General features: G+C 40.0%; 1 protein-coding gene across 3 annotated transcripts in view; it reads right to left on the bottom strand.

Annotated features, from left to right (window-relative positions):
• The window catches only part of DGKH (diacylglycerol kinase eta), a 171,687-nt gene that overhangs the window by 79,200 nt on the left and 71,634 nt on the right, over nt 1–20,853 (bottom strand). For all 3 annotated transcript variants that reach the window (XM_075265451.1, XM_075265453.1, XM_075265452.1), the window contains exon 3: nt 5,213–5,323. In XM_075265451.1, the coding sequence (XP_075121552.1) occupies nt 5,213–5,323 (111 nt within the window). The remainder of the gene's footprint in view (nt 1–5,212; nt 5,324–20,853) is intronic.

The raw sequence follows: 20,853 nt of genomic DNA, 5'->3' as shown, positions 1-20,853 counted from the left end.
ATTGGTTGTTGTTCTAGTCTTTAAGCTAACTATGAACAGCGCTGAAGACAAATCTGACATGACCCCCTTTTTTTTTCCATACTGTAGACAAGTTTCACTTTTATCTGCTTTTTTCTGGATATATAGAGGCAACATAGTGCTTGCCCAGTGAATATAGGTCAGAAAATATTCAGTACTTTTCCTGTCAAATGCATAATAAAACTCTTGTAGTGCCATATACACCTATAAGCCCAAATTCATAGTAGTTAAAATTACAAAAAATGTTGAGTTGAGGGGTAACACAGTGGCTCAGTGGTTATCACTGCAGCCTTGTAGCGCTGGAGTCCAGGGCTCGAATCCCACCAGGAACATCTGCAAGGTGTTTGTATGTTCTCCCCATGTTTGCATGGATTTCCTCCCATTCTACAAAGACATACTGATAGGATAAAGAAACGTACATTATGATCCCTATAACGGGCTCACAATCTACATTAAAAAACAAAAAAATGTTGAGCATTTGGCTACTAGGAGAGTTGGAGGAGATTTATCATGAGTGTGCAAGTAGCCCAACACTTCTGTCCTAAGATATTAGTCAACCTCTCTGTCACTCTCTAATTACAGAGAAATTGGATCAATTATTAATATAAAAAAAAAAAAAAAAAAAAAAAAGGTTACACTTGAGAAGCCTGGAGTATAGACTAACCAGGTCCACTGTTCCATCCACTGTCGAAAGTGAATGGTATAAAAATGGAAAACATTGCAAACTATTTGTGCTAGTAAGGTCAAAAATTGCAAATCCCCAATTGTCGCCTTTTTACAATAGTATTCTGGAGTGCACGGTTTGCTAAATTCCCCCCTTTTTTTTTTTTGACGCTCCTTATAGACAAATAGTCGTCTTGCACTGTTTGTAAGTCTGTACACTTGGCAACCAAAGGCTAGTATATTTAATATAATAAGCTAGTATTAAAGAGCATTTTTATGTGTGTGCTTGTGTATGTATGAAAAGCCTCACTGGAGGTCCAGTTTTCTACAGGTTCAGATCTGTCCCTAAATCCAATAGAAGAGAGCATCTAGAAGTCAGACAAAAATAAAGTAGTCTTACCGCACGCCCTAACAATTCATTTTAGTGTAGGACGCACGGATTGCATTATAAATTAAGTGAGTGCTGACTACAATGAAAAAACTATAGCGCATTTCTGGAATAGATATCGCATCTGGACTCCCCCTACCGGGAGATGGAACAGGGTACAAAAGGGAAGACTGCATCCAACCTCTCATATAATACAACCACTTAAATGCTTTCTGTATTAAAACACCTAGCAACATTATGAGAGTTTTTCCAAAACAAAAGGAACCTCTAAAATCGTGAAATTGTAAGGTAAGACGACGTGGTCCTGAAAGGGGTGATTGTAGAGCTCGTCATTTACATCTTTAGGGATTAGCCCCTCTGTACAGACACACTGTAAAAGACTGGTTAAAATGCCTTATTTGGTTTAATGCTGAAAAACTGTGAAACGAAATTCAGCTCTACAGTGCTGTTTGACGTCAAACAGTGAGAATAAAAATAGTGTGGGTTTCTGCCTCAAATAAAAAACACTATGTCCCTGTACTGTGTGTGGTAATCTGCAATTGTGCTGCCAAAATAACATTTCCCATAGGAGTTGCATAAAAAGATACTAAAATAAGAAATCCTGAAAAATGTGCGGCTTCTCCAAGCCTCCCAGAACTGGGACGATTCTAAACTGGAATGCTCAGCGCATATTCATGTCCGCAGTATTGTGGAAGCTAAATCATATTAAAGTGTGACACCGTGAACACAGCCTCAAGCAAATCACCACGTCACACTGTGTATACAAAGTTCCAGTGTATTCTCTATACACAGATTCCCTTCATAAAAAATAAAAAAAATTATATATATTTTTAATGACCTAACTCCAGGTCTGAGGAAGAGACTAAGTCATCTCGTAAACTTGCTACTTGTTACCATTGTTTCAACAGCCATTAAAAAGGTATCATCTACTGTTATCTATTTTTATTCTTTATACTTTGCTCCAAAAATTATAGGAGGTATCAGGCTAGCTTCACTCCTGCGCCTGTATTCCGTTCGGGGTTCCTGTCCCTGAACCCACTTAAAAATGCAGAGAGAAAAGTCCCTCTTCACATTTTTCCAGTGGAAACCAGGCGGACCCCATTATAGTCTGTGGGGTCCGCGGGTAACAGTTTTTTGTTCAGCGGGTTAGCGTTCCGTTTTTTTGTTTTTTTGTGCGTGTGCCCAAGCAGATCCAAAAAAATGGGAATCTAAACGCTAGCGTGAACCTAGCGCCAAACTAGTTTTAATGCATGTAAACAGCTTCCCCACTTGGCATTACACATTCCACACAAACTTCAAACCAACTCTAAAAGGAAATGTAAAGGAAGAAGAAAAATAAAACAAACAAAAAAGTCATCACCTCTTAGTGAGCTATTAAGACTTGATTGTACTTTTATTAGCCAGTCGATATAACAAAGACTTATTTCTTCCTGTTCACAATAGTGATATTATAGTAGTATCCTAGATAAAAACAGCCTGAAGGCAGTCTATTGTAAAGCTTGATGCAAGAGTCTAAATTAGTATTCATTAAATATATTATATTCGTATTTATTATATATTGTTAAAGGGGATGTGCCATTGCAGACACTTAGTCCGTATTCATAGCATAGGAAATTCGTGTCAAATAGCGGCAGGTTCGATTGTAGAGACCTCCAGCAATCAGGAGCATGGGGGTACCGGAAAGTCCCCATGACGCCTCCCTGTCAATGGAGCACCGATGCACTAGCATGATCAGTGCTCTATTCACATCCATGGGGCTGCTGGATATTATTGGGGATAGGGCATAAATGTTTGTAATGGAACCAACCCTTTAAGTTTCATCTATACTTTTGTGTCAGTCTACAATCATTCCTGGCATCAAACCAATACTAGCGCCATGTTGGGGTAGAAACATAGATTTATGGCCATAAATTGGTGAAGCTATACAGAGATAATAAGTTTTTTATGGATATGTAAATCAAGCTGCAATTGCATTGGCCCTGGTTTGTCTACATCATTATATATAGCTGTCTGTAAGCAAATCTTACAAATCTAGAACACCACTGCAGGCCAATGTGTATACCTATAATAAGGTGATTATATCCGCATCACTTCATCAATTTTTGACCACAAAGCTAGGTTTCTATTACTATTAGAAAGGTTCCTACATTGCCCAACGCTCTGCTGTGACAGGGGATCACATGAGCATAGTGCTCATATTGAACAATGTGCTAGTGAATGTGCTGGTTCTGATGAGGTTGGATGCTAAGGACTACATACGACATCAGTAATTATGTCAAAGGGGATTCATGTGGGTCTTCTCTGCATGTCTGTGTATACAAATCTGTGGTAACAGTAACCTAATGGGCAGCTACCAGTACTTCAATGATCTGTATGCGGGGACAACAGGAAACTTAGGCTGTGGGTTTTCTGTAAGCTGTTCCACAATAAAAAAAAAAAAAAAAAAAAAAAAAAAAAAAAAAGTAGAATGCACCTTAAAGGGGCTCTATCATTGGGAAAAGTCATTTTTAACTAAGCACATCCTTGCATAGCCGTTAGAAAGTCTATTCCACACCTACCTTTAGTATGTAAATCACCTCAGTGGTTTTTAAATGAGCCCACTTTTATTCATATGCTAATTAGCCTCTTGGTGCACCCCGGAAGTCTCATTGTGCACCCTCTGTGCTATTCTTTCCTATGTATGTGTACAGCACAGGCTGCTGCTGATGACGACTTCCTGTTTGCTTCACACACATAGAAGATAATAGGAGAGAGGAGGCTGCTGGGAACTTCCTGTGCTGGTTGGAAGCTAATTAGCATATGAATAAAAGCAGGCTCATTCAAAAGATACTGACGCAATTTACATACAAAATGTACGTGTGGAATAGCCTTTCTAAAGGCTATGCATGTATGTGCTTAGTAAAAAATGACTTTTTCCAATGATAAAGCCCCTTTAAAGGGATTCTACCACTAAAACACATTTTTTTCTAGTTACCACGTCGGAATAGCCTTTAAAAAGGCTATTCGTCTCCTACCTGTGGAAGTGCTCTCCGCCGCGCCGTTCGTTCAAAATACCGGTTTGTACCGGTATGCTAATTAGTTCTCTCGCAGCGATGGGGGCGTCCCCATCACAGGAGCAGCGATGGGGGCGTCCCCATTGCAGCTCGAAAACCGACCGCAGTGCCGCCTCTATGGTCTTCCCCCCTTGCTCCCCTTGCTTCTTCAGCGTCTTTCGGACGCCTGCGCAGAACGCTCTGTTCGGCGAAGATTGCCGAACGTACTGCGCATGCGCGAAATTGCGGTGCCCGCACTATGGCTGGGACCGCAATTTCGCGCATGCGCAGTACGTTCGGCAATCTTCGCCGAACAGAGCGTACTGCGCAGGCGTCCGACACACGCTGAAGAAGCAAGGGGAGGACACCGAAGACCAGAGAGGTGGCGCTGCGGTCGGTTTTCGAGCTGCAATGGGGACGCCCCCATCGCTGCTCCTGCGATGGGGACGCCCCCATCGCTGCGAGAGAACTAATTTGCCTACTGGTACAAACCAGTATTTTGAACGAACGGCGCGGCGGAGAGCACTTCCACAGGTAGGAGACGAATAGCCTTTTTAAAGGCTATTCCGACGTGTTAACTAGAAAAAAAATGTGTTTTAGTGGTAGAATCCCTTTAAGGAAGAAACATATAAAGTTACAATAGAGTTCTTGTTCTCCATGGTATAATGCCATAAACCATTATACAATGCCCATATATTTGACATCATTACGCATGGAAGAATCTGACAATTCATTTTTGGACTGAACACTAGAATATGAAATATTTTGTTGTTCTCCCAGCCCCAAGAAGAAGGAAAGAAGAAGTTCACCCTTACAATGCAGCATTCCAAATAGTGTCATTTTCCCAGGACACAAAGGAATAAAACACCTCCGGCCACGAAAGAGATAAATTATATTGTTAATGTGATAGTGTCATTTCGGGAAGCAGATAGCTAAACCCCCCATCATTTATACTTTTATGTTTAGTAGATTTTAACTATGTAATAAAAGTTAATACGCTCTAACAAAAGCAGCTGACAAATTGCTTGAAAAAGCGATGGGATTAAACAGCCAAGTTCTCGCTGTATAAACAGTGCTTATTGGAAAAAATACTCAGTGTCAATTCTCTTACCTTTGAATCCTTGGCATAGTAAAGGGTTCTGCCCCGGAGCTTAAAATAGCGTTTTTTCCATCTCTGAAATGAACTGGTTTGCTTCAGTAATAATCCTTCTTTGATACTTGTCTGGAAAGTAAACAGAAAAAAAACACAATTGTCAAAAAGGAATGAGCACATTTTTCTTCTGCCTCCAGAGCATGAGTGGTCAGTGCGTATTATAACATATAGTATGCGCTCCCCGCTATCTAAGATAACACTTTCCACATATTCCCTGAAATCTGGTTACAAAGCAGTTGCTAATACTGTATGTGTCAGAAGAACAAATACCACTGCACATACCAAGAAGCCCCCTTTAGCTTTCACCTAGGGTATTTGTGTCTGATGTAGTAAAACAGATAAAGAATGAGCCCGGTATGGCAGGAGTTACATCAATTCCATATCAACACTATGTACTAAGGTAGTGAGGCGGGTTTAATAACCATTTTGTTGCCCACAGACTGCCTTTAAAACCTCCAATATCTCTGCAACAGATAGAGGCCCAGTATTCTGGTCAACTGCCCTACAACTAGCAGCCTGCTCAGATAACTTACACAGCATCTGTTTTCAATGATATTCTCTTCCCCTATTTTACTTCTAAAGTCATAAAATAATGTAATAAAGAAAGAAAACTACTTTGTGCTTTCTGCATTCAGCAATGCCATCGAAGTTCTTGTAGAGTATACCAATTCAAGCAGTCAGGAGACACATCCAGATCTCAACATGAGCATGGACATATGGAGGAGTCATCTGATGTCCATGAGCATGGAGATATCCATGTGTCATCTGATGACCATAGTCTAAACCAGTGGTTCTTAACCAGGTTTCGATCGAACCCTAGGCCCTATGCACGGTTCATTTTGTGTACCAGTAAAAAAAAAAAAAAAAAAAAAAACATATACCTATGTCTTGAATTTGAAAATAAATCATATTTGATTTATCACTAAAGAAGGGTTCGGTGAATGTGCATATGAAACTGGTGGGCTAAGAACCACTGTCCTAAACTATAGTTAGAGGAGTCATGAAAGCAGAAATACACAACCTATTAGAACAAGTGAGCCCACCCATCTTTGGAATGATAGCTTATAGAAATATTAAACGCAGTGACATGTATTCCTGGCATTTCAATTTGCAGTCGAGAAGCTATTTTAGCTTTCTCCACCACAAAAAGGATCACTATGCAGAGACCAGACTGTGAGGAGAACTCACTGAGCACGTGTGTCCACCAACATGGAGCTTATGAGGTGGTTATGCTCACTGTTATACAATCCGAACACCAGGTGGTGCTATACCATGTGCCATAGCTCCTCTTTCTGTAATGAGCAGTCACAGTATATTATATATATATGGTGCACCCCTGCTGAGTTTCTCCCAGAACAGACCACATGATGTATCTAATGTTGGAGAGACGCTGTTTCTAGTGTTCCAATCCTGGCCTGCACAACAGCATATGGTCACTATTACCTATCTGCAAGAGCTAGTGACCATGTATGACAACCAGGACTGGGCACAGAAGATGGGGTGAGCTCATATTTATTTTTTTGGGACGACTCTCTTAAGAAATAAATCAGTCTAATAATAAACTGTAAAGAAAATGCCGAAACATACCTTGTTTACATCTTTACACATATACTTTACAAACTAGGGTATTTTTCTTCTTCTAGATTTTTATTACATATATGCTATTGCAGCTGATCAAAGGGCTGAAGTAAATAAAGATTAATGACAGAAAGCATTAATTATGAAATATAGTCTGTACTATCCATTACTGGATGCTGGAAGACACATAATGGATCTTTGCTACTTCAGGTCTGGGCTCAGATGCTTCTCTTGGGAATCCTGCAGATGAAGCAGGAATAAATCTTCATATACAAAGAGGCTGTATATAATAAGGAGGGGGAAAAATATTTGCAAATAATTATGAAAGAAATGAATGGGAAAGTTTCTACAAGAAGTACATACATCTGATGGGGGGAAAAGGTAACATTTAACTGGACATTCTCAGGTAGTAGATTAGGCTTTGTTCAAGCAAAGGAGCATAGGAGCTAATATAGTAAAGGGGCTCTATCAGCAAAATTATGCTGTATGAGCCCCACATATACGTGAATAGCCTTTAAAAGGGCTATTCAGGCACCGCTAATCTAATTTTAACCCCATCCTCCCCCGTTTTAAAATAAAACTATAAAAACATACATATAAATCATACCTATTGTGCATGCTGGGCAGTGATGTGCAATCCGACGTCATCTTCTGGCACGCCTTCCTCTCCTTTCGGCGACGCCCTCCGGTGCTGGCTCTTCCCCAGCTTCATCATCGTTTTCTTCCGGCAGTTCAAATCCGGCGTGTGCGCAGTAGCGCTCCCTACGGAGCTACTGCGCACGCTCCAGCTCCATTTTACTCAATGGCAGTGCGCATGCGTCGGATTTGAACCGCCAGAAGAAGATGACGATGAAGGACGGGGAAGAGCCAGGACCGGAGGACGTCGCTGAAAGAAGAAAAAAGAAGAGGAAGGCGTGCCAGAAGATGACGTCAGATCGTACATCACCGCCCACGATAAGTATGATTTACATATATGTTTTTATAGTTTTATTTTAATACCGGGGATGTTTAAAATAACATTAGCGGTGCCTGAATAGGCTTTTTAAAGGCTATTCAGGCATATGTGGGGCTCATACAGCATGATTTTGCTGATAGAGCCCCTTTAAGCATGGAGTTACGCCAGAATTATTAACAGACACCAACCTCTTATCAAATGGTTCTAAAATAAAGTTTACACTAGTCAAATATAGCTATAGATCTCAATTTCTGTCTCAAGTTATAATGTACCTGTTGAGCAGAAGAGTCCCTGCTCCATTCTGTTCACAAGTGAGCAGGCTTGAAAACGGAAAAAAGTCGCAACTTCTGTCATGCCTTGAATGCCAATTAGTTTATTTACACCTGGCATAACCTTTGGCGTCCATTTTGCCTCCATTGAGTTAGTATTGTGAAATAATGTGAACACCAGCCTTACTGGAACAGCAATGGTGAACACAACAATATTGCTTGCTTAAAGGGCTATAGGAAGAAAATATACTCGTGTGTGTGTGTGTATAAATATATATATATATATATATATATATATATATATATATACACATATACATATATATATATATATATATATATATATATATATATATCTCATGGAAGGCTTGTTTCCTTGGTATCCCTTCAAAAGAACTACAAGTATTCTTTCTTTCATTTTTATTAAGGTCACCCTGTTCCATCATTACATCTCACAAAACTATTTTTTCTTAAATACACTACATAAGAGAATAGGTCTGGAACATGTTCTGCTACTGTTTGCATATTGGATTGCAATACATCTAGTGGAATATAGGTGACCAGATTAGCATTAGAATACACAATGGGGTAAATTCCTGATCCCGTCTATTATTCAGTCTGTCTATAGATGCTGGATGATAGATGTTAACTAAAGGTGTACCAAATTTCTTGGCTTATTTTGTGCCAAATTTTTTTTATACAAGTTGACGCATTTTAAGTCCTACCCACATTCTCACTGAGGCACTTGTCACTGAGGGACTGGTGCATTTAGGAAGAGATGGTTTGTTCACAATCATTATTCCAATTCATCCAAAATGTGTTCAGGTCAGGGCTTTGCTCGGTCAACTCAAGGTCCTTCACATCAAAACAGACTTTAGGTGCAACTGTCAGTCATTTCCAAAACCGTTGTATTAGACACGAGGGTAAGGACCTTGCCAATATTGTTGCCAAAAAGATGGAAGAATACATTTTTGTTTTAAATCTTTGTCCTCTCTTGACATCGCGAAACCCATATTTGTCACCCCAAAACACATTTCCACTGCTCCAGAGACCAGTGTTGTTGTCCGTTATTCCAGCCTACTGAATTACATTGTACATGGCAATATTAGACTTTTATGTATCTCCTCTATGATGGAAATCCATTTCATAAAGCTCCTGACACACAGTTAATGTGCTCAAGTCACATCCAGAGACAGTTTACATCTCACTGAAGTAAATGATAAAACGATAGGTTATTTTTTTACGTTACGAGTTTATGTGATCTACAATACTGCATCTTGGCACAGCTTTCTTTGATTTCATAGGAATAGCACTGTAGTTGTGGAATAGTTGGCATCCCATGTCCGTACAAGATTTAAACGTTATTCCACAGAAAAATATTTATCCTCTATCCCTAGGATAGACGATAACTTGCTGATCAGTAGGGGTCTGACTGCTGAGATCCCCACCGATCCTGAAAAGCGGGGTGTTTTACACTGACTGTGAATGCAGCCAAACCCCTGGTGGATGCTGGCCCATCCTTGCTCCCATTCACAATGGGGCACAATGTTTTTGAGATCACATGGATTTGTGCTTTTTTGCTGAAACACCATGCTCCATAATCACAATGGATGGTAACATACTGTATAATGGAGTGTGTTAGCTATATGAAGTAAGGTACATGGAAGTAGACTATGGCTATATGCACATATCTGTGCCTTCACATATAAACTGATGCTTAAAGTATTATGCAAAAACATGCCAATTGTTGAAAATGCCATAATTTCGACTATCTGGAATATACATTTCTGTATAAAAGCAGATTCTATAAATTAGATCTCAAAAAGATCCAAGCAGTCTGCTATACAGTGAAAACGTTGCTTATTAGACTATATGTAACGCATGCTGTAGCTCCATTGTGGAATCTCTTTCTAGAAGGTTTGTATCATGTTATCATGAATTGTGCTGAGTGCTCCAGGCTAGTGAAAGACCAGATGCCAAGGGATTTTTTGCCCAAAAGGTGTTTATATGACTAAAACCATTTTGGGTATGAAACAGTATCATTCCGGTCCATGGGCTTTCTCTGGTTTGCAGACAACTCTAATCCATAAGAACAAAGCCCGAAAATAGGAGGTCAAAATTCTTGAAAAAAAAAAAAAAAAAAAAGCTAGATAAATCAATGTGAGCAGACGACTCCGTCCTTACCTTAGAGAGTAGTAAGCTATGCACATAACATTTCAATAACGTGTGCAGGACATCAAACAACTCATACAGCAAATATGTAAACGTAGCACCGTCACAAACAGAATGATTTTATTATTCATTGTGATTAAAAACAGAGCCGACAGCGGCGCTTCTAATTAGCTTAAATAGGAGTGTGTCATAACATTTATTCTGCTCACATAAGTGATGGGGAGCTGCCACACCGCTCACATAGCACAGCCATGAACTAGAATGGAAAGCTCCTGTGCAAACTTCTAGCCAAACAAAGACATAAACCTCACCATACTCCCAAAGTGCACCCTGGGTGCTTCAGGTCATTAATAACAAGGTAAAGTTCACAAGACATCTAGAACATCTCATTCTCAGTACTGGGGTAAATAAGGACAGGGGAACTAGTGCACAATTGTTTCATGAAAAGAACCACTGCATGGATCATCCCGGGTCGTAAATGCAACACAGGTTTGATGCATAAATGATAAAACCAGGGAGATTTTAATGACAGAACAAAGTAAAAAGGTAGCGAGTTTAAAAAAAAAAAAAAAAGTCAGTTCTGTGACCCAAGAGGCTTTGTCCACCTTCATAGCAAAGTTTTAAAAGTTTCCATTAAAAAAATATTAATGAAGAAACTGCAAAAAGTCTAGAGAAAAGAAAATGGACAAAAAAAAAAAAAAGTAAAGAGAAGTTGGAACAAAATCTACAAAACCAAAATCACATGAGATATCATCAAGAACTGCTTATTTGTAAGTCTACTCTCACTTCTGCAAAACAGGACTTTGCTACAGTCATAGTCTGTGTCTATAATTATTCAATGCTTTCAACAACCTACTCCTTCCCAAATCTCTCATCTTACCGGGGACGCCACAGATTTCAGATACAAGACTGACAACATTAGAGAACGCTTAAACCTGCAGGCCCTCAGTGCTCATCCACCATAAACTGTCCAACACAAACATACGGGCAGTTTCAGTATTAGTACAGGGTTAATCCCAGTATGAAGCCATCTTTTTAACCAACCACTGGAATCTATCTTTTTACATTTAAACAGGCAACCATCAAGCCCATTCTTAAGAAGCCATCCCAAGTCTTGCTTTCTTTGACCAGATATTACTAAAACTCCTCTTGGAGCATGTTCACTATAAACGGTTTTGACCATCATCAATCTGACTTTGGTTTAGGTGGTTTCAGTAGCACGGTGGAATCCAAAGTCACTTATAACCTGCCGACTGGCTCCTTCTAGATGTATCTCTACCTCCGTTACAGTCTTGACATTATAGATTATGCCTCTTCTCTCATTCCTTATTAACCTAACATTTAGTGTCTTCCACCCACCACTTTCTTTCTCTGTTGGTGAAGACTCTCCAGTTATAGAGTCACACTGATTTCAATGCCACTTTAGGGGTCTAATCACATGGAGGAAAATGGCGCTGAATTTTACGTGCTGAAAAAATGTGAGCCGTATTTTCTGTGCGTTTTTTTGCACAATGCGTTTGACTTTTTTTTGTAAAACAGGCAAAAAAAAAACTCAGTCAAAAAATGTGTGGAAAAAAGCCTCGCCTTTTTTTTTTTTTTTTTTTGGAGAATTTAGCGCCAAATTCAGCACCATTTCTCTCCGTGTGAATGCACCCTAAAGCTAAGACCCTACCATTGATGGTTTAACAAGTTGGATATACATTCTCATTCTCTTTCTTTCTCTCATTCTCTCTCTCCCTCTCTCATTCGCGCTCTCTCTCCCTCTCATTCTCTCTCACACACACAGAATTTCCAAACCCTCACCATTTCCTACACCTGAAAGAATTTTTCAAATCCACTGTTTCCTCAACCAAGTCAATAAAATGGGTAGAACGTACGCTCATCATGTCCCACCTTCACCACTACAACATCCTGCTCTGTGGGCTTCCATTTCACACTATTACAACCCTCTATTTCACTAGTACAAAGTACTGGGATAAAGTTGATATTTATAACATTTTCCAGTACTGGATACAGTATCGACACTGGATATTTGTTATTTCTTGCCTTATGGTTTACACCATGGAAAAGAAGCAAATTAAGAGAATAAAACGTTCAGTTTTGCTCATACCTCTATGTGAAGTTTACCTTCTCTACATATAAACAGGTACTTTTGGCCACAACAGAACAGCATCTCATATACACCCACATGATGCAAAACAAATTCTCATTAACCATCCGCTGGACTAATAAGATGGCTTTACAGATTCTCCTCCTTTGAAGTGTAATAGGTTAGATATAAAGGAATCTCTTTGATAGCTTATATAAAGGAATCATGGTATTAACCCATACTTATCCTTCTACAAATCAGTTAGTAATGATATTCATACATACACCCTACATATAGCAGACTAGTAAATAAAAAAAAAAAAAAAAAAAAAAAAAACCACACACAATACTTTCCTGCCCATGTTAAACTTAAAAAGTTGACTTCTACACAGCCAGGTAAGTGAAGGAGTTAAAACAGACTCTACGGCAAACATTTTGCCCAAAGATTTAGCTACCCAGTATTGTTTCAGAACAGAATTCAGGAGGTTACTAGAGAGTTCTGGAGAGGAGTTTTACTAACTTTCTGATAGTTTCCATTGTTGGGTTGAGTCATTGTGAAAGATCATATTTATTTATAGCCTGTCATGAAATTGGGACAGGTAAATACTTTTGCAATAGCTCCTGGAACTTGTACTATGTGCTGGTGAAAAATGAAATGTTTCTTGAGCCAGCATGGAACGTTTTCTGTCTCTTAGCAACAGTATAGTGTGCATATATCACTATGTGGAGGGTTTTTTTTTTTATTATTCCAAATATAGCTGTCGTTTTGACTGGAAAATTCTAATACATTTTTCATATCACATATGGATAAAACAACTTTACAGAGAATAGCGTTATAGATCCCTGTTTAACTTTTAAAGATTTGCAACGTTACTTTGTATTTTTCAGGCTACACAAAGACTAGTAAAACATATATGGTCCTGGCAATTTCCATTCTAATAACTTGATGCTGGAATTAGGATAGCTTAGCCTGCGCAGACTCTACCGCCGTAAACACAGAAGTGTCATTAACATGAATTAAAAATCATGCAAAACTGATTCAACATTAGGAAGTGACCAGACCTCTACCAGAAAAATATGCTAAGTGTATGCTTTCCATGAGAGAAGAAACACTTAGAACCAAAGACTGCGACACAAAAGGATTCATGCGGCAATGCAGCAGGTGCAATAGCAATCGATTACAAGAGGAACTATATACTAAAAATCTCCTTTACAGAGGACCTTTCACCTCCTTCACCGACTCAAGCTCTGCTCATCATTTAATAGGCCCCACTCCACTGATCCCAGTGTCAATGTGAAGTAGGTGTTGTCGGGCTGGAGCAGGCGGGTGGGAGTTCCAATCAAAGGTGGAGAGGGGAGGAAACTTTGATCCCCCCTTACCTGCTATCAACCAACACCAACCACTTTAGATTAACCCTTCACTGTTGCGTACTAAGCATATGTATTGCAGTCTATTGCACTGAGGATCAGCCAATATAGATGTCCAAATAGAGACTGCACCAGTAACGGCGGGAACCAGCCCGTGATATAGGTTATATCCCAGTAATATCAAAGAAAATAGGCAGCACTCTGTAGATCTAGTGAAAAAGTGACAGGTAGTTTCAGCTCATGCAAACAGGCTTGAAAAAGGCTCAGTTTGAGTTGATACGTTGCGGAGTATGAGGTAATAAACACACATACCGTATTTTTCGGACTATAAGACGCACCTAGGTTTTAGAGGAGGAAAATAGGGAAAAAAAATTTTGAAGCAAAAAATGGTAAAATATTTAATATATGGGAGTTGTAGTTTTGCAACAGCTGCAAGGCCACATTGACAGGTGACCCTGCAGCTGTACGGGGATGCATAGTTTTTGTTTTTTTTTGCGGGGCCAGAAGTACTTTTTAGTTATACCATTTTGGGGAATATCTATTGCTTAGATCACCTTGTATTGAAAAAAACCCGGTGGTTTATGACATATGATTTTCTACTTTTATATATATATTCTAGGGACAGGAGGTGATTTAGAACTTTTATTTATTTCATATTTTTATTATATATTTTTAAAGCTTTCTTATTTTCTTTTTTTTTTTTTACACTATTTTATTCCCCCCCCCGGGGGCTTGAACCTGCGGTCACTTGATTGCAAGTCCCATAGACGGCAATACAACTGTATTGCCGTCTATGGGACATTCTGTCTATTAGTATTACGGCTGGTCATAGACCAGCCGCAATACTAATACAGCAGTGACAGGCCTGGGAGCCTCATTAGGCTCCCGGCTGTCACCCGAACAGGTCGGCTCCTGCGATACCGCCGCGCAGGAGCCGGCCTGCAACTTTACAGGTATGGGGCCGGTGGGGACTGGCCCCGGGGGAGAAGAGGCCGCTGATACAGACTGCAGACCCGGCATCCGCCTCTCTAGTACAGCGGGAGGGATAGACGCCAGCACAGGTGCCGGGGCCTGAGACATCGCTGCGCTCCACTATCCTGCATGAAGCCAGCGGCGGGAGGACGGAGGAGCAGAATAGCATCACTCCTCCCGCTGCTGGCTTCATGCAGGGCAGAGGAGCGCAGCGATGTCTCAGGCCCCGGCACCTGTGCCGGCGTCTATCCCTCCCGCTGTACTAGAGAGGCGGATGCCAGGTCTGCAGTCTGTATCAGCGGCCTCTTCTCCCCCGGGGCCGGTCCCCACCGGCCCCATACCTGTAAAGTTGCAGGCCGGCTCCTGCGCGGCGGTATCTTGTACATATGTGTGTGTAATAAATATATATCATATTAGATATTCCCATGTGCGTATATCCCAAAATAGCATTTATTAAAAAGGAACAAAAAAAAGCCTCAGAAATATGTATGTATATATTCGGCAATGCGAATTAATGTATTTTGCTGACCTCGCTTCCCCCCCTTAAAAAAAAAAAATAGCAATAAAAAAAAAGTAATCAAAAGTTCATAAGGACGTAACATTGGTAAAAAACTACAACTTGCCGCACAAATAAAGAGTCCTGGCATACCTTTGTAAACTAAACAGTAAAGAAAGTTATAGGCATCAGAATAAAGTTGACGCCAGAAAAATCATTCATTTTTAATGACATTTTATTAGTAAACATGGTAAATCCTAATACAACCAATGTAATGTGGTATCACTGTAATTGTAATGACCCGCTGGACAGAGCTGCCTTACTATTCTTAAAGTGCAAAACAGAAGGAGCATATGAAAAAAGCCACCGAGCATTAACGTCCAAACTATCCTGAGTCCTACAAGGGTTAACGGGCACCAAATCTAAATGCACAGATTGCTTGCGAAAGGAGCAGGCTAGGAAACTGCGCCGAATCAATGGAAGGGCGTCTATTAGAGGATGAAAGGATCTGGAGTTTGAGTAGGTTAGAGAAAGGTCCTCATTAATACATACAATGTTACACTGCAGCACATTTAAGCCTCATGCACACTGCCAGGTAACAGCTCCATCACGTAAAGAGAAGTAAACGTGACATCTCTAGAGGTCCCTGAAGCATATTCTGTATGTAAGAAATGGGAGGCAAGCAGAGGTTCCTTCTACCAGATTCAGTAACAAAAAACTATCAAAAACTTGGTACCGGTTTATTTGTCGTCAGTATGCCGGCATCTGGTCGGGAAAACAAAACTGAATAGGACATGCTCAAAGTTTGGTTTTTGTAGTTTTTTTTCCCACATGGACCATAGTTAATCCATTAACTGCCATGATCCCCAATTGGGGATCGGGTACTTTAACCCGCTTACGAATGCCATCTGTCATTGAGGAATTGAAACAGGACATTCACGTGCTCCAGCAGGATGTCACCCATGATAGAAAACCTAAACAGATCACGTGCATGCATTGCCTTGCGCACACGAGGTCATTTTCATGGTGCAGTTCCCATATTATTGGAAAAAAAAAAAAAAAAAAGGCAGTTAATGAGTTAAGTGTGTAAGGCACCATTCGTTACAATATGGTTCAGACTGCACCCTGGCAGTACATGGCAGCAGCAGAAATAACCTCTTATGGTAGTACACAGTGCACAGAGCCTTTACATTTCCATACTAAAGCAGGGATAGAACTGCCATGTGAATAAGTCCTTACCTTTAAATAACATTTTTAGATAAACCAGATGGTTAAGACTGTGGAGACCCCAATGCTAACACTGCAAAAATATTCCACTCCAAACGAAGCCAAGACTGTTCCCAGAAAGCAAGTCTCAGAACTAAATACTTCCAAAGTGCAAAACATTGGGATGGAGCCTATAGTCCAAGGGGTCCCTCTGACTTATCAGAGCTCAGGAATCACTTGGTTCTAGATTAATCATCTTAAGCACAAACATGATCTGGTATTTCACATAAAAACACCACCAGTCAGAAAACCACAGTAAATCCAGTCTGACCACAGCCTCTTCTAAGCGTATTCCGATATTCGCATTTCCTGAGCCAGATGTAATGGCCTTCATGACTGTCCCAGGAATGGAGGGAGACAGACGCTTTCACACCTAATTACTAAATACTTCATATGACCACAGGGATAGCTTTGTGTTCGTTCACACAGGCTTGCTTCTTGTGTGAGCCATAGTCTGCAATCTTTGAAAATGCCTCATGCATGCAATGTACAGAGCAGAAAAGCAGAAAATAGTCATGCTTTATGTCGGCTAGAACATTCTAGAAATGGCCCGCAGACAAACAAGTACCAATAACTGCCAACAGGGTGGGAGAACGGGGACTATATTGTGCCAAATTAGCAATGGCAATCCATGTACAAGTGTAAACAAGACACAGAGAGAATGAATGCTAAAAAGACACAAAAAATGACAGCTCAATAATGGCAGCAAAGAGAGGGAAAGACGGCTATTGCTCTCAGTACAAAACCCGCGCTCCTAACCGTAACCGTCGCCTGATAAGAAGATTAGTTAGTGCACATAGTTATGGCGGCCATATTAAAAGAAGGTTTTCAACTGGCTTGCCTCCCCATGTGACAACTATTTTCCTGATGGAGAAAGAAGGACAGATTTGTTGTCACTTCCTTTTCCCTTAAGGCTACATTCACACAATACATGTGCTATGACTATTACAAACCAATATGGCAAAACTGAGAACCGTAAAACTGGAAACATCACCATGGCCTTATCTGTCTCAATTCAGTCTCAATCAAAATGATATGTCCAAACAGCCAAAAAACTCTGTGCACATAGTGATAAGTATCGTAGCTTACCAACGTTATGTCATTATTAATGACTCATTAAATGTCGGTCACCAGGAAATTCAGTATTACACTAGCCACAGTGCACTGTAGGGGGAGGACAAAAATGGCCAACAGACAGCTTTGCATGTAGCTGCCGAGAATAGCCACATTGTAATCCATGTCTTCTAATGAACAACTTCATCAAAATAGACAGTTTTCACAGATCCATCAATAGACTCAAGTGATCGGTGAAAACGTGTCCCAGACGGATGTTAACAGTCGTGAAAAAAATTGGCCATTTTGTCAGTTTCTATCAGCGGACTGAGTACAATCTTAGAATGTCCAATAGGTGCGCCATTTCTTTGTACAAGCTATTTTTATAAAAATTCATATGAGGCTCAAGGGTAATACAAGCATGGCAGAGCCTCCAGGGGTCTTTATCTAGATGGGGCCTCCAGCATACATCCATAGTACTGGAGCCTCATCTACAGATTTGAGAAAACAGCATTTTCAGATAGACGGTGCATCTATTGGACTGGTGCTCAGCGTAATGTCTCCTACAAAGCATTGTGACTGGTTTGATATCAAGTATTCTGGTGAGAGACCCCCTTTAAATGCCGTAGTTTGTAACTAGGTAGCAGAAGAGGCAATTGTCACAAACATAAGCAACATGTCATGTATACTCGCAACGTTCTGCATTAATTACAATGAGATCTCTAATAAGGATCGTACACAATTCGTACCGCTAATAAAACTCCAAACTGGATAAACTTTCCGTACTAATGAAGTGCTATACTTAATCTATGTTGCCAGGCAGAAACACCGGGCAGACAAGAAGCAGATTATTCCCTGTATCCCTAGCAACAAGATGGGGTATGATCGAGTGCACATCAACTTCTTTCCACAGTAAAAGTTGCAGGTGTTTCTGTGCAAGCGTAACTTATAGACAGGAAAATAAACCAAGTGAAGATGAAGACGTGTCCAGCGTGGAAAACATTCAGGATGGAGATCAGAGGATACACAAAGACACTTAAAAGCTGACCTGGGAACCTCAATTGTTTAGGAACGTCGGGTGCTCATCTAGAGCCGTCTGTGTGGGAAAGCAAAACCTCGGTATATTTCCATCTACCCAGTTTCCATCCAAAGTCTTACATCTAGCACATGATAAGAAGGGCTGTTTGGGCAAACAAAGTGATGAGCAGGTCATGGGAGACATTAGTGCGAGAATTTGTGTTGATGCTCGCCTTTATAAACAGGAGTGGAATAGAAGCCAGCTAACATTTTAAGATTAAAGGCCTCTTTACTGTCCCTGCCCCAAGTGTTATAAATGTTTTAATTTCAGTCAAATATTATTAGCATAAGCTGTCAACAGTGGGTGAAGTGTCTTGGCACAAAGTTCTGAGAGTCCACGGATCTACGACTGCCCAATAAATTGTAATAGGATGTTTAAAGAAACACTTCATAGATTTTGTAACACATTAACCTCAGACTAGGAATACCGCTCATTGGTCATTCTTGTGGATAGCCTGCTGACGGCTACATCTAAGAAGACAGCTGTCCGTGCTTAAAAGGACCAATAAACCTAAACTATGCTGTAAGTAAAGAGAGAATCCATTAGATCTCTAAAAGTGGAGGCATACCTTATACATTCATGCTTCGTTATCAAGGACTTTATACCAAACTTTTTTTTTTTTTTATGTGGGTCTAAGACTTTCAATAAGGCGATTGCATAATAAGACCTTGTGCTAAAGTTGCTCCAGTTGTATGTATCCTTTAATATTGATTCTCTAGCCTCCACTCTTCCTGAGTAATCAGTGCTGTTAGTTTTGCTGCCTGATATGCTTAGAACACTAAAACTGTCAGGTGGCCCAAAGCAGACTCTATCCAATCAAAGAGAGTGGTGTCAGAGCTCAGAATCACGCCCCCTTGCCAGCTCCGGCCAAAGACCACCCACTTGACAGTAGAAAGTCTAATTAGCAGATCAGGAACTGAAAAACAAAACTCAGGTAACTGAAAGGTCCTCTTTAGGTTAAGGCCCCACATAGCAAGCCACAGCCAAAAAATAATGCGGATAAGCATCAGGATTTTTTTCCCAACAGCTTTCTTCTTTAACAGAAAGTCTACAGAGTTTTCCTTTGCGGACTTTCTTCCTCTATTACACCTAAAGGGAAATGCCTGTATTTCCATACACATGACCGACATGCTGTGATTTACAAACAAGATGGTTTTTGAAATAGCAGCACGTTAGCAGTGGATTTTTTTTTTTCTATGTGTGAATGGAGATCCCTTCCATGTTGCAGCATTTTTTATAGCGCTAAACTAGATGTGGACTTATCAGTCCATTTAACATAAAACTGACTACACAAAACAGTCACAGATAAGTAACGTTCCATGAGGTTATCAGAACTTAACATATGAATTTTGATGGATATCAAGATATTATACGCCACAGGATGAAACTGCCAACGCTAGAATGGTGATAATTTAAGAATATACTTTGTAAATATAATGTTCTAAGAAGGAATTGAGACTTGTAATATATTTAGCAACCCACTTATAGTGCAACTATTTATAGCTCTTATGCTCAGTGCCAATTAATTTAATAGCAAATCCATAGGGGTCTGTGGGATACAACTGGTAGTCGTAGGCAGGTTAGGGTCCATTAAAAGCTCTCCTTACTATTGGTTGCTCATACATATTTAGTCATACAGGTAGAAGTATATCAGTACATTAAGATTTGTAATTTTTTTTTAAACACTTTACAATAAAGGTTTATTAACCATTTAAGGATATGGGCCATTCTATTACAGAAGATGCCAAGGTCTTAAATATGGCGCCAGATTTCAGCAGGTACTATGGCCAACAGATCTCTGCTGTTTTGCACAGGCACATGGACCCAGCGGCAGTGCCTGTGATCAGATATCAATAACCAAAGCATTTGAGATCATTATTTTAATTAGGTTAGGTTTTGAAAAAAGGCGATGCAAAGAATTTTTTTTTTCTTCAATGTTTATAATTTAAAAAAAAATAAAAAAAAATACCGGTCATACTGTTCAGCAGAATATAGGTAATGTGTTATTTTTACCATACATAAATACATTTTACTCCAAATTCATTATATGGAATATTAAAGGCCATTATGTACAATTTGGCCTGCAAAAAATAAGCCCTCATGCAACTCTGCACGGGGGGGGGGGGGGGGGGGGGAGTTTTGGATTTTGGAATGTACGGAGGGCAAAGTACAAATGGAAAATGGATTTGTCCTCAAGTGCTTAAATGTTGCAAATCACTAAACACAGCCATGTCATGTGTCCTCATAGCCATAACAATTTATAAATAGTGGAATACATTTATTGTTATAACCCGGGACAATGGA

This window comes from Leptodactylus fuscus, chromosome 2 (genome assembly GCF_031893055.1).
Source record: "Leptodactylus fuscus isolate aLepFus1 chromosome 2, aLepFus1.hap2, whole genome shotgun sequence".
Classification (NCBI taxonomy): domain Eukaryota; kingdom Metazoa; phylum Chordata; class Amphibia; order Anura; family Leptodactylidae; genus Leptodactylus; species Leptodactylus fuscus.
Note: the sequence above shows the minus strand (reverse complement) of the source record. Positions and strands in the feature narration are given on the sequence as shown.